At 26.5% G+C, this 14349-nt stretch overlaps 3 protein-coding genes across 20 annotated transcripts in view; 2 read left to right on the top strand and 1 right to left on the bottom strand.

The window, feature by feature from the left end:
- The first annotated feature begins 901 nt into the window (after positions 1-901).
- LOC124950701 (RNA 3'-terminal phosphate cyclase-like) lies at positions 902-8930 on the top strand. 9 transcript variants are annotated; one of them, XM_047497832.1, is made up of 12 exons: positions 902-1053; positions 1148-1842; positions 2117-2198; positions 2315-2369; positions 2541-5261; positions 5708-5873; positions 5951-6068; positions 6154-6475; positions 6552-6693; positions 6753-6883; positions 7016-7169; positions 7238-8930. In XM_047497832.1, exons 6-12 carry the CDS (start codon positions 5811-5813, stop codon positions 7451-7453), a joined length of 1146 nt encoding a protein of 381 aa, XP_047353788.1. In that variant the 5' UTR covers positions 902-1053; positions 1148-1842; positions 2117-2198; positions 2315-2369; positions 2541-5261; positions 5708-5810; the 3' UTR covers positions 7454-8930. The 9 variants fall into 9 exon arrangements, with proteins under 9 accessions (XP_047353788.1, XP_047353787.1, XP_047353791.1 ...); XM_047497831.1 differs by having other exon boundaries at positions 2315-3407; positions 4918-5261; XM_047497835.1 differs by having other exon boundaries at positions 1148-1503; positions 2120-2198; positions 2315-5261.
- On the bottom strand, positions 7451-12784 carry LOC124950697 (GDP-Man:Man(3)GlcNAc(2)-PP-Dol alpha-1,2-mannosyltransferase-like). 5 transcript variants are annotated; one of them, XM_047497809.1, is made up of 9 exons: positions 12484-12784; positions 9617-9734; positions 9249-9479; positions 8937-9169; positions 8651-8868; positions 8268-8552; positions 7938-8197; positions 7701-7835; positions 7451-7614 (listed from the first exon to the last, which is right to left on the bottom strand). In XM_047497809.1, the coding sequence occupies exons 2-9, from the start codon at positions 9634-9636 to the stop codon at positions 7527-7529; spliced, it is 1470 nt and encodes a 489-aa protein (XP_047353765.1). In that variant the 5' UTR covers positions 9637-9734; positions 12484-12784; the 3' UTR covers positions 7451-7526. The 5 variants fall into 5 exon arrangements, with proteins under 5 accessions (XP_047353765.1, XP_047353761.1, XP_047353762.1 ...); XM_047497805.1 differs by lacking the exon at positions 12484-12784 and adding an exon at positions 9841-11982; XM_047497806.1 differs by lacking the exon at positions 12484-12784 and adding an exon at positions 10133-11982.
- Positions 12785-12865: 81 nt separating this feature from the next.
- The window catches only part of LOC124950696 (copper-transporting ATPase 1), a 16279-nt gene continuing 14795 nt past the window's right edge, over positions 12866-14349 (top strand). The window contains exons 1-4 of one of the 6 annotated variants that reach the window (XM_047497804.1): positions 12866-12946; positions 13041-13396; positions 14011-14092; positions 14209-14263. In XM_047497804.1, the coding sequence (XP_047353760.1) occupies positions 13382-13396; positions 14011-14092; positions 14209-14263 (152 nt within the window). In that variant the 5' untranslated portion in view covers positions 12866-12946; positions 13041-13381. Of the gene's footprint in view, positions 12947-13040; positions 13736-14010; positions 14093-14208; positions 14264-14299 lie in introns of those variants that run through there. The other 5 variants (XM_047497798.1, XM_047497796.1, XM_047497800.1 and 2 more) reach the window with 5 other exon arrangements.

Genomic DNA, 14349 nt, shown 5'->3' with positions numbered 1-14349 from the left:
GATTGAACAAATTATTACTTATAATTTTACCACCGTTCATTTCAAATCAATGAATATGAAGTTACTTCATGTTCTACAACACTATTATTCCTGTAATCATATTATAATGGTAATACTGTTTATTGTGTAAATGAACATGTTATGCCATAGACTCAAGAAAGTAACATTATATAATTAGCTATTGGCTATAAGGTATAATTAATTAATATATTTAATAAACTTTTTACCTTTTATGTAAAAATAAAATAATATTTATTTACAATTACATGTTCTTTCAACATGTCGACAATCATATTGAAGGTTTTAAGAATAATTTTAGAAATTACCTTCTTTGAAATTTTTAAAAGGTATATCAATGAATGGTCAGAAATCTCAATATATTTACATATTATTAACTAATTATTAATTATTTTAAAATATTGCTAATCTACAAATAGGATTGATGCTTTGAAGTAGATACTTTAAGTTCGTAATTAACAAGCGTATAAAAATTTGAAGGTTAACGTCCATTTGTTAAAAAGTTATATTTAATGCATTCATAAGTTGCATGCCTCTGAATTTTGGATGATTTAAAGTTAATCAAAACCTACATTTTGTTTTTCTCCTCTTTTTACCACTGATAATAAATACCGCAGTTGAAAGGAGCAAGTCTCTTTCAGTCATCATTAACAGCTTGAAACAAACTGACTTGAGTATGGACAACTACATGTTAGAACAACAAACGTAACTTTAAAGTCGAAAACATAACACAAATGTTTCTCAGGTTATGTTGTTTCAATGTAGACAAAATGTTTTTCCATAAATTGAGGCCGTTTGAAAATGTTTCAGAACGTACAGCAACAAGAGCCGACAAAAAGTTCTTTCGTTATTATTTTAATAAGGACGCAGCTTTACATTGCACAATTTAAATGACAACTTCATTCCTATTGGTCGAAATCCAATTGTTTTCGAATGTCTTATTTATTAATACGTACTTCGAAAGTGTTGTTGAGGCTTTTGTTGAATACTTTTTAATAAACGAACGAAAAAATTCTAATAATTTTCAATCGCTCGGTAAACATGAATTGATTATCTGTAATTATGAATTCTGTTAAAAATGTAATCGTATAAAATATTAATATTTATTTTTTATATTCGGATTTAATAGAACGGAAAGGTAAGGCATAAAGGAGAAAAAAAATTTTGATTGGTTATCTATCAAGAAACGTATAAAGATTGGGCATCTTTCTTTTTAAAGTATCGTTAAAATCTCATATATACATAGTTATATGTGAAAATTTGATATACATAGAGCAATGCTGATTGAAGAACAAATCGGATTTTCGATACTATCTCAGTGTCGTTCAAATGACTGATCACTTTTTATTTGTGTCACCCGATATACAGAGAACTTCATTGTGGTGTCAGCCGATCCAAATGTACTGCTACTGTCTCACTTGTTAAAATGAACTTTCATCAAAAGATCAGAATGAGACAGTTTTAAACAACATGCAGCGTTTGACGGTAGAATCGATTTTCTCTTTGAATTTCAATAAATTTTATTCTCACGGATTTTAATTTGTTTATCCAAAAATTTTTATTTTCAATAATCAATTCTTTCATTTCGATTTGTATTACTGTTCAGACATAAAAAATCAAATTCAAAGTAAATTCGATGATTCGAGTTTCGGTCTTCGAGGAAACGTCATATTCATTTTTAAAAACATGTTTTACTGCCATTTCTTGAAGTTATGCTTCCATTACTAATACAACAAACGCGAGTGCATCCAATTTTTAAGATTGAATATAAACATTTCTTAAGTGATTTGATGAGAGACTTTGAAAAAGCCCATATGGTGAATGGTGTGTGTTATTATATTTTTTCTGATTTTATATTTAGAAATAAGGATAAGTTTATTGTCGTTTGATGAAACCTTGTCCTTTATTTATCTAAAAGTGATTATGATATGCTTCGTTCACATCTTGAAAATGTATTTTTTTATTCCTCGCACAAAATGCTAATACATAAGTTAAATTAATTTTTAATATAAATTAATTTTCAATATTTTCCGAAGAAAACTACAATGTGTATTTGTATTAAAAATTAATGTCAGTTTTGTTCTGGTGATTTTTGTAGAAGAGAATGGAGGTAATAAATGTAGATGAGTTTGATAAGGCTATAGCTATTCAAAGTACCAAAACTGAGAAACATATCTCAGGTATGTATATAAGAATAAAAGAAGAATTTTTGCCTTTTTCGTTTTCTTTTCTTTTTAATTAAGATTTATAGACCAATTTAATATTTGATTTATATATGAAATAATATTTTTTACAGGACAAGGAGATGAATTATCAATAATTAAGTCAGAACTTCAGCCATTAAATAAGCGGTAAGCAGTTTTGTTTTCTATTCCAGTATTAGTTAGTTTGTATAAGAACCAAAAGTATCTTATCTTGTAGATACTAATTAATTCCACGTGTTCATCGTTATCATTGCATAATTTATAGCTGTATTTTTTATGAAACATATTTAAATAATTTTAACCTTTATAACAATATAGACAGTCATGTTAACTATCAGTTGGAAACAAAGCGTGCATTGGAAAGTATAGACTGTGTTTCTGTCTCTTATAAAAAAAATGTTATATACGTTTACTCCAAAAGTATCATATAAATTTAATTAATATTTTGTTTTCTCGAACAATTACAAGCGATTCATTCAACATCTTCTTTACTCCGAGTTGGTTTTCTTTGTATTAATAACAATGCATTGTGAAATTAATTGACGATTAAAACGTACAACGCGTTTATCGATCCCGATTAAAAATATTTTGTACTACGACGACGACGACGACGACGACGACGACGATGATGATGATGATGATGATTTCTTTGTAACGAACAAAGAAGCTAGTAACGGAAAACGTGTATCGGTCATATTCGTCATAACTATTGTGCTTCTAATGAATATGTTTTCAATCATATAATGCCATCCACTTTCAACGTTCGAGCTTCTTAGTATCCATGATTCGTTAATTACAATATTCACTATTTGTGCGAACGTGTTAGCAAGTGTTCCGACGTTTAGTAGAATTTCAGAATACGGTAGTTCCCCAACGTTGTATTATCAAGATTAAAGTATCACTTTCGCAATAGATTCAACGATAAATACCGTTTGTTGTTTAACGTTTACGTTAAGAGATACACGTTCATGAAACGTTAAAAAAGAAAAAAGAAATATAGAAAAAGCAATACAAGCAATAAAGTCTAAGAGAAAAGAATAATAAAATACTAAGGTGAATCGTTCGAAAATTCGCGCGTTATTTCGTTTATTTGAATTTGTGAATAAGAAAAGAAACTTTGAATATGCTTGAATTTAAAAAAAAATTATGGCAATATAGTCGACTAAAAAACATTCAATTATATGGGTGAGTAAAATCGATCACAATACACTCTTTATTTATTATTAAATGCCTATTTTCAAATATTACACAAATTATATATATATATATATATAAATATCCATTGACATTCTTTTTATGCAAGAATGATATTCTTAACAGATGTTACTTGATCATTTTAATTAAATAACAGAATTGAGCTCACTGAATCGGCCAGTAGTTACATCTTTAATAGGCTAAAAAATATATGCGTTCAAATATTTGTTAAATGTTATTTTAGCAAAAACTATTGTCAGCATTTAATGGTTCGCATTACCTTGAACTGATATAAATGTTACTAATAATATTTTAAATACTCGCTTGTTATCGTCGTTTTTGCCGTTTTCATTTCGAACTTAATAGAAAAAAATAAACAGTTTATGCTTAACTAAAAATATAATTATAATAATCAAAATGTCTTGATTTGAGAATATAGAAATGTCATTTTGTTTTTCTTTACAAAGAGATTTCATATAATATTTAATACTATGAAAAATAATATATTGAAGTTTTTAATAGAAGAGGAAAAAAAGAAAACCTAACTACTGTTTAATTTAAAGCGACTTCGTAATAATCAAAATATCTAGACTAAAAGTATTAAAATATCATTTTCTTTTTTTTACAAAGATATTTCGTAATGTTTAATACTTCGAAAAACGATGTACCGAAGATTCTTATAGAAAAAAATAACAAAAAAAAAGAAATAATAATAATTGCTTTCGCTTAACTCAACACATGATCATAATAAACAAAAAATTTAGAGTAGAATTATAAAAATGTAATTTTCTTTTTTACAACGAAACTTCATAATATTTTTAATGTTACGAAAAATAATGTCAATGGTAATATCAAATGCAACACTCCCTTTTTACTTATGATCTATAAAGTTTACTAGTCAGCTTATTGCATTTACTTCCTAATAAAACATAATAATAATAATAATATAATAATAATAATAATAATATAATATAATAATAATAATATATATTATATATGTATTATATAATGTAATATAATAAACATAGTTGCATAAATTATTTTACTATAATATTATTACCTATCAGGTAATATAGTATATGCTCAGATCCATGACAACTGCATTAAAATACGTGATTATCTTGATATAGTTAATATGTGATATAAAAAGGACATCGAAAATAATATCTTCGATATTAATATGGACTTTTTTAGTTAATATGAAACTGAAACTTTTCTAGAATTTTTCTTCGATCTTAAAATATATGGGATGCATTAAATAATATTTTGTGTTAAATCATATTTTCGCATTATTAAATTGTCATTCAAATAGTAAGAAATCTCAATAAATAAAATGTAAAATATATATGATATGTTACATGTTATTATTACCTGAATATTATTAGTGTAATACTCTTTATATCATTAGTTTACATTTTAAACAAGCAAACAAATAAAAAGGAAAAGAAGCAAAATAATATAATTCCGAGAAAAGATTTTTAACGCGAAATTTATTAGAAAGATGGCGGTTATGGAATACGCATTGTGGCGACCTCGTTGCGACTGTTACGCCTTCTCTGGCAAGACATAAAGACAATAAACACCCTACGAATCCACAAAAGAAGCCGGCAACAAAAGAAGACTGAAAAAATCATCCATCCTTAGATCATATCCAAAGCTGCCAAAGTTAATTACTGGTTAATCTACTGTGTACCTGATAAAGTTAAATAAATATATTATAATCATTGCTTGATTCATAAAGTTTCTATTTACAAAGTTTCTATTTACAAAGTTTTTACTTACATGAATAACCCATAGTATGCAAATTGCGAACATTATTGTTTCTTCATGTTTTTAACTTACAAGGTAAAGATTATGCATTTAATAGAATTGAATTTAATTAAAAAAATAATTTTAGTACAAATTTTTTAATATTATCTAAAACTTTGACTAAATTTGTGAATATTACATAAATTAATATGTATGTGTGCACGCAGAAAGATATAAATTTTCATCTCTAAGATATATTATTTTAAAGAAAGAATATGTTAATTTAAATAAATATAATTGGAATCTCTAAATAGAGTAGTTAATGTAAATAACATTTTCAATTTTATCCTACATGTCCTGATATTATGTAAATGTGTTTTATTTGATTTTTATATATATGATATAAGCATTGCCGTAAAATTTGAAATTTTCTATTAAAACAGCATTTTTAGACAATATTTTAGAGAAGAAAAAATTGGTTCTATAGCAGGCTATAGATAGATAAATTTCCCCTTTTACTGATCATCTACATTCTTTGACAGAAATTCGCTCGACTGAGTTAATATTTAGTGTGTCGAAAATACGCATTCAACCGGAACTTTCAGAATATGGCACTTTAATTATCCTTTATCCTTGAATAAATGCATGTTTAGATCTTTTTCTAAAATGCCATCAATAATCAAGATTGATGGAAGTATAGGGGAAGGCGTAAGTTCTTATTTTATTTAATGTTTTGTAAAACATTGTGTATTAAAAGAAGCATATATCATCAATATATTATACAGGGTGGACAAGTTTTAAGATTAGCTGTATCTTTGAGTGCACTTTATGGAATACCTATTGAGATTAATAATATAAGAGCAGGCCGATCTACACCTGGATTAGCAAGGCAACATTTAAAAGGTATACATACATATCTATTATAAGAAAGATATTTAAAGTTTTTATATATTTACTTGATAATCTTTCTACTTTATTAATTTAATAGGAATAGAATTAGTGAAAGATATGTGTAGTGCAGAAGTTTCTGGAGCATATTTAGGATCAACACATTTAAAGTTCTATCCAAAATCATTACATAGATATGCAACTGAATTTGAAGCTGCTCTGCCAACAAATGGCTCTATATGTTTGTTGGCACAAATTGCATTACCATGTGTTCTATTTCTACCACAAAAATCTGATATTCTATTAATTCTTAAAGGAGGCACAAATGTTACTATGGCACCACATATAGAATATCTTACAGAAGTAATTAGGCCCATATTGAATAAATTTGGAGCAGATTTTGATTTTGTTATTTTAAAAAGGTGTTTATTAGTTTTTATTCATTTCTTCTATATAAAATTTTACATGTACGTAGTTTTAAATTAATTATGATTGAAGGGGTTATTATCCAGACGGAGTAGGTACAGTGCATTTACGTATAACACCAATAAGAAACTTGAATGCAGTTAACATAATTGATCTTGGTATACTTCGTAAAATATCAGGCTGGGCTTATGTAACTGGATATATAAGTATAAAAGTATGTTAAAATCAATTATAAATATATTAATTATAATTAATATCAGTTTCATGTTATAGGAAGCAGAAAAAATAGCTATTGATGCTAAAACTTCCTTAAATTTTAAATTAACAAAAAATAATGTTGAAGTTCCTCCAATCAATATTGAATCTTCCAAAGAACACAGACAAACATATGGATCTGGTATTAAGTGAGTTTTAATATCTAAAAAAAAAACTAGATATTCAAATATTTTTAATATTTTCTTTCATAGTAAAAAAAGAACATCGGATTTTAATTAGAAAATATTGATAAATTATATTTATTTCATTTAAAACAACAGTATAGTTTGCTCAACAACAACAGGCTGTATGTTTGGTGGTACTGGTATGACACTGAAAATGAGACAGATGGTAAAACCAGGTATATTTGCAGCTAATGAAGCTTTAGAACCGTTCCTAAATGGAGCATGCGTAGATTATTATGCTCAAGATCAAGTAAGTTACTTATTATAATTTTATGACAAATTTATTATTCTTATTGTAACTAATCTTTCTTTCTTTAGATAATAATTTTTATGGCATTGGCGAAAGGAATTTCAAGAGTTAAAATAGGAAACAAGATTACTTCTCATACTAAGACTGCCATGAAAATTGCAGAAATAATGTTAGGCAACCGTGGACTTCGTTTTCATTTATTAGAAAGTGGAAGAGTAGGAAATTCACCTTCCTATATTTTAGAATGTGAAGGATGCGGATTGATCAATAATTTCACAGAATAACATTAAAAATATATTACGATAGTAATTCGTGTTAAATATTTAAAATAAATGTATAGTTTGTAAATTCATAATATTAATCTTGTTTTTGTCTAAAAAATGGTTCTATAGCTCGTAAAACTTCTAATTCGAATAATTCACTAGAAAATCGACTAACAGATGCTCTGAAAAAAAGACATTAAAATTAAATATAAAATGTAATATAACAATTTACGAAAAAATGGTGTTCTAAATAGATTAACTATAATACCTTGCAGCTAGTCTAATAGTCTTTTTATCTTCAGGATGCATATTTATAATATGTGCTATTATTTTCGCATATTCTTCTGCTTCTTCTGCTAAAAAACCAGTTTGACTACCAGGCTGCGTTTCTATTATATCTGCTCTGAAATATTACATTTTTAGTTAAAAAAAATTATTTCGAATAAATGAATTCTTTTTCTTTTTCATATCATAAATTTTAAAACAAATATAATAATTTCAATACCTTGGTCCACCAGAATCATGAGCTATCATAATTAATCCAATAGCCATGCATTCTACTATACTGATACCAAAATGTTCGTTCCACATAGCATGCAATCCTATTGATGCTTTTTGTAGTTCTGATACAAGTTCAGAATAAGGTATATTCAATTTAAATTCAACATTTTCATCCAAAGCAAAATGTTTAGATAAGTCTTGCATGTCTTTTACACGTACTTCATCTCCTTCATCTCTACAAGATCCAATGAATACCAAGCGTATCTAAAAAGATAATCAAGAGTTTATACTAAGAAATCATTGATTTGATTTTTATAAAAAACATTCTAATTACCTTTTCCCATACTTCCTCTTTAACTATCGATCTTAATTCATACATTGTTCTCAACATGAGAGGATGATTTTTTTCTGGCCTAAATTGTGCAATAGATACTATTCGAATTTGACTGTCTTCTTTGGTATCATCAAAAAGTGGAAGAGATGTTAAATGCTGTACATTTGTTGGTGGATAGATTCTGTGAGTCCGCAAAGGGCATTTCCAAATGGCATTAATATGTTCTTCTGTCCAGGAAGAATTCACCATTACAATCTCTGCTGTCCTACCAGCAAGTCCATATAACTGCATGAATAATTATCATATTATCATTTTAATAATGTAATATTAAATGTTTAATTATAAATGTATATTTATAGATTACTAAAAATAAGAATATTTACCAATGCAAATAATCTATAATAAGCAATTTTCGCAGCTGATAAAAATGGATTTCTTGCGATTATACGACGATTATTATGTGATATTACACGTTTGTAAACATGTCTCAACATATCCGTTGAAATTGTAGGATAATGGGTGTACGATGCAACTTTACAACCTCCTATATATCTAAATAATGGATATGTAAAAGCATAACCCATTGTATCAATATAAATATCTAAAATAGAAATAAAATGGATATTACAAAGTTTAAATAAAAAATTTTTTATTATATTGTAATTTTACCTGGTACTAAATTATTTAATGCCTCAATACCCAACCATATAGATCCTAAACTTTGACCCAAAAGTGTGAAATAAGGATAAATTTGTGCTTCTACCCATTTACGTTTATGAAGATATATAAATTTAATATTCGATTGAATTTTTATATTAAATGATTTTTGTGATTTATTTAAAATCTGTTCAGGATCAGCATCCAAGTCTCCAGTATAAATAACTATGTGTATATTTGGATATCTGTATAAATTAATAAAAAGAAAGAAAATAAATATACATTTACCTATCATATATTATTAAATAGAATTTTTTAATATACTTAGATTGTACAGCTTTAATAACTGCCCAGAGCACTCTTTCACCTCCGCCACCTGCATTACAATATGGGTGGAAAAATGCAACAACAGTTCCTTTTCGTTTCCTATTTGTACGTTCTTTTGCATATATTCTTCTCCAATATATTAATAACATTGGTAATGTAAGTAAAACGAATAAAAGTGTACAGACAATTATTATTAATGTCATGTTCATTATTAATATTATAGGTGTTCTGAAATAAAATAATGTATTGAATATACTTTATTGTCCTCTTAAGTTTAACATTACAAGGTCTGCATGAGACACGTGCTTATTAATGCAAAACACTTATACTGTATAACAAATTATTTATATCAGAGATATGCTTACAATAAAGAATAAATATTCATATTCTTTTGTTTTCAATGATCAGTCCATATAATATAGTATATCAAAAGTTGACGTGTAACATTTCATACGGCATCTTTAATCTCGTTTTAAATCTAACCTATAAATAAATCGTTAATGTAATTCTATCATTGTAACAAAATATATATAATTATTATAGAAGTTATTATAAATTGTTAATTGTAAAATATAAATTCTTTACGTACAATTTTTATTATTTAAAAAAATAATACTTCTGAATATACAAAGTTTCGTGCGAAAACTTTGCATATAAAATCGAGATTAATAATTGTTCATAAATAAAGCTTATTAACTATTATAACATTTAAATAATGTCATAGTTTTAAACAAATTTAGGATACTTTTTATTGTTTACTTATCTTAATCACAGATGAATTAAAAATATTATATAATATTGTTATTTATTAAAGAAAACCAATAAATACTACATAGAAAAAAAAAAAATTTTGTTTCTTTTCATATGTGATTAGAAAAAACCTTTGCCTTGCAGTTTGAAACAAATCTGTAAAATCTTGTCCCCACTGAAGCAACAAAAACGAAGAACTTTTTGTTGATGTTCCATGTATTTCAAAAAAGTCGCCACTTATTATCGAAGGTTATTTCGTCATTCTTAGCAACAAAAGTCGTTTATCTTTCTATTTCCATTCAGACCGGTAAAAATAAAGAAAAATATAAGAAACGCACGGCCAATACATGACAACAGAAACAAATATTCCCCCAGTTTATACGCTTTGTTGTTGACATTAACGTAATTCATACATATAGATATATATAGGTAAAATGTCCGAAATAGTAATATGGGACAATGAATTAATTATTAATTGAACAGTACAAAAAATACGAATATTTGTGGATTCCTTCAAATACACATTATAAATGCAAAATTTTAATTTTAAGAGAAGGCACGTGTAAAAAAATCAGTAGTGTTATCAAAACAGGTATAGTACAAGTCAAACGAAAAATGAAAAAATTAAGTGCACAATTTTACAGGGACCGAAGAAAAAAAGAATTCCATGAAGAAATCAGGAGATGAAGATGTATTTATTTCTAAATGATACGCTTATAATTCCATACTATATCTTAGGAATAAAAACATGATTCGCAAACGGAGTGATAATGTTTTAAGTGAAAAAATGGAGGTAAGTTTTCAATTAAGTATATATATATATATTTTATTAATTATAATTTGGCCTAAATTATTTGATTTTTTTCAAAATACTGGCTGTTATTTATTTTAATTTAAATCTAATTTTCATTAACAATAATTTTATTTCCATGGAATCTGACCTTTGGGTGACACAAAATATTTACTAAATTCTTTTAAAATATTTTTTGCTTTTTGTGAAGAATTATGTGATCTTTTTCTAATTGATGCAAGATTTAATTGATCTCCCATTTCTTGTTTCCATGAACCAGGTATAATGTTCTCTGTATCATTACCTTTCAGATCAAACGTTTCTGTTGATATATATGACAAGAACGTCAGTTCTAGAAAGAAATTGAATTACAGCTAAGAAAGTTGTGCAAGCGAATATAGGTGGCAACGACTTTCTCAACTTCTGTCAAATGTAGAAGTAATGATTTTTATAGTATACTAAATCTAGTAGACAAAGTTCTAAAGATATTTTTTGAAATTTGTTCTTAACAACCAGCAATTAAAAATTCTTTGCAGTGATCCCTTTGTTTGAGCTCTTGAATCCATGAAAAAATTTTGAAATTAAAAATTTCAATTTCTTTATATTTTTGAAATTATTTCAGAATCCTTCAGAATCTAATGAGAGCGACATAAAAGTCAACAATGATAATTCGGAAACCTTACATGCAACAGAAGACATTAACAAAAAATGCAATCAACAAAAGCAAACCATAAAGCCAGAAACATGGACTTTTATCCAAAAAGAACACAGTCCAAATATTTCTACAAAAGAAGAATTAAATTATTCTTCAGATGAAGGATAAACTAAGAAATCTCAAAATCCATCTAATAACAAAGCTTTAGCAAAAGAAAATAACAAACAATTTGACATCAATGAAGACTACTCGACAATAAAAAAAACATCATGATAGATTTACAGTTTTTGGTGAGTATATAGCATATAAATTGAGAGTAGTTCGGACAGATCATTCGTAGAATATGGTAGAACATATTATTTGCAACATTCTGTGAGAAGCATCAATAAGTAATTATGATCAACCATCATTTCTTCAAAATTCATCATCAACTTCATAATCTTCAAGATCGAACAAATTATTACTTATAATTTTACCACCGTTCATTTCAAATCAATGAATATGAAGTTACTTCATGTTCTATAACACTATTATTCCTGTAATCATATTATAATGGTAATACTGTTTATTGTGTAAATGAATATGTTATGCCATAGATTCAAGAAAGTAACATTATATAATTAGCTATTGGCTATAAGGTATAATTAATTAATATATTTAATAAACTTTTTACTTTTTATGTAAAAATAAAATAATATTTATTTATAATTACATGTTCTGTCAACATGTCGACAATCATATTGAAGGTTTTAAGAATAATTTTATAAATTACCTGCTTTGAAATTTTTAAAAGGTATATCAATGAATGGTCAGAAATCTCAATATATTTACATATTATTAACTAATTATTAATTATTTTAAAATATTGCTAATCTACAAATAGGATTGATGCTTTGAAGTAGATACTTTAAGTTCGTAATTAACAAGCGTATAAAAATTTGAAGGTTAACGTCCATTTGTTAAAAAGTTATATTTCAATGCATTCATAAGTTGCATGCCTCTGAATTTTGGATGATTTAAAGTTAATCAAAACCTACATTTTGTTTTTTCCTCTTTTTACCACTGATAATAAATACCGCAGTTGGAAAGAGCAAGTCTCTTTCAGTCATTATTAACAGCTTGAAACAAACTGACTTGAGTATGGACAACTACATGTTAGAACAACAAACGTAACTTTAAAGTCGAAAACATAACACAAATGTTTCTCAGGTTATGTTGTTTCAATGTAGACAAAATGTTTTTCCATAAATTGATGCAGTTTGCAAATATTTCAGAATGTACAGCAACAAGAACCGACAAAAAGTTCTTTCGTTATTATTTTAATAAGGACGCAGCTTTACATTGCACAATTTAAATGACAACTTCATTCCTATTGGTCGAAATCCAATTGCTTTTCGAATGTCTTATTTATTAATACGTACTTCGAAAGTGTTGTTGAGGCTTTTGTTGAATACTTTTTAATAAACGAACGAAAAAATTCTAATAATTTTCAATCGCTCGGTAAACATGAATTGATTATCTGTAATTATGAATTCTGTTAAAAATGTAATCGTATAAAATATTAATATTTATTTTTTATATTCGGATTTAATAGAACGGAAAGATAAGGCATAAAGGAGAAAAAAAATTTTGATTGGTTATCTATCAAGAAACGTATAAAGATTGGGCATCTTTCTTTTTAAAGTATCGTTAAAATCTCATATATACATAGTTATATGTGAAAATTTGATATACATAGAGCAATGCTGATTGAAGAACAAATCGGATTTTCGATACTATCTCAGTGTCGTTCAAATGACTGATCACTTTTTATTTGTGTCACCCGATATACAGAGAACTTCATTGTGGTGTCAGCCGATCCAAATGTACTGCTACTGTCTCACTTGTTAAAATGAACTTTCATCGAAAGATCAGAACGAGACAGTTTTAAACAACATGCAGCGTTTGACGGTTGAATCGATTTTCTCTTTGAATTTCAATAAATTTTATTCTCACGGATTTTAATTTGTTCATCCAAAAATTTTTATTTTCAATAATCAATTCTTTCATTTCGACTTGTAATGCTGTTCAGACATAAAAAATCAAATTCAAAGTAAATTCGATGATTCGAGTTTCGGTCTTCGAGGAAACGTCATATTCATTTTTAAAAACATGTTTTACTGCCATTTCTTGAAGTTATGCTTCCATTACTAATACAACAAACGCGAGTGCATCCAATTTTTAAGATTGAATATAAACATTTCTTAAGTGATTTGATGAGAGACTTTGAAAAAGCCCATATGGTGAATGGTGTGTGTTATTATATTTTTTTCTGATTTTATATTTAGAAATAAGGATAAGTTTATTGTCGTTTGATGAAACCTTGTCCTTTATTTATCTAAAAGTGATTATGATATGCTTCGTTCACATCTTGAAACTGTATTTTTTTATTCCTCGCACAAAATGCTAATACATAAATTAAATTAATTTTTAATATAAATTAATTTTCAATATTTTCCGAAGAAAACTACAATGTGTATTTGTATTAAAAATTAATGTCATTTTTGTTCTGGTGATTTTTGTAGAAGAGAATGGAGGTAATAAATGTAGATGAGTTTGATAAGGCTATAGCTATTCAAAGTACCAAAACTGAGAAACATATCTCAGGTATGTATATAAGAATAAAAGAAGAATTTTTGCCTTTTTCTTTTTCTTTTCTTTTTAATTAAGATTTATAGACCAATTTAATATTTGATTTATATATGAAATAATATTTTTTATAGGACAAGGAGATGAATTATCAATAATTAAGCCAGAACTTCAGCCATTAAATAAGCGGTAAGCAGTTTTGTTTTCTATTCCAGTATTAGTTAGCTTGTATAAGAACCAAAAGTATCTTATCTTGTAGATACTAATTAATTCCA

Source organism: Vespa velutina, chromosome 7 (genome assembly GCF_912470025.1).
Source record: "Vespa velutina chromosome 7, iVesVel2.1, whole genome shotgun sequence".
NCBI classification, from domain to species: domain Eukaryota; kingdom Metazoa; phylum Arthropoda; class Insecta; order Hymenoptera; family Vespidae; genus Vespa; species Vespa velutina.
Note: the sequence above shows the minus strand (reverse complement) of the source record. Positions and strands in the feature narration are given on the sequence as shown.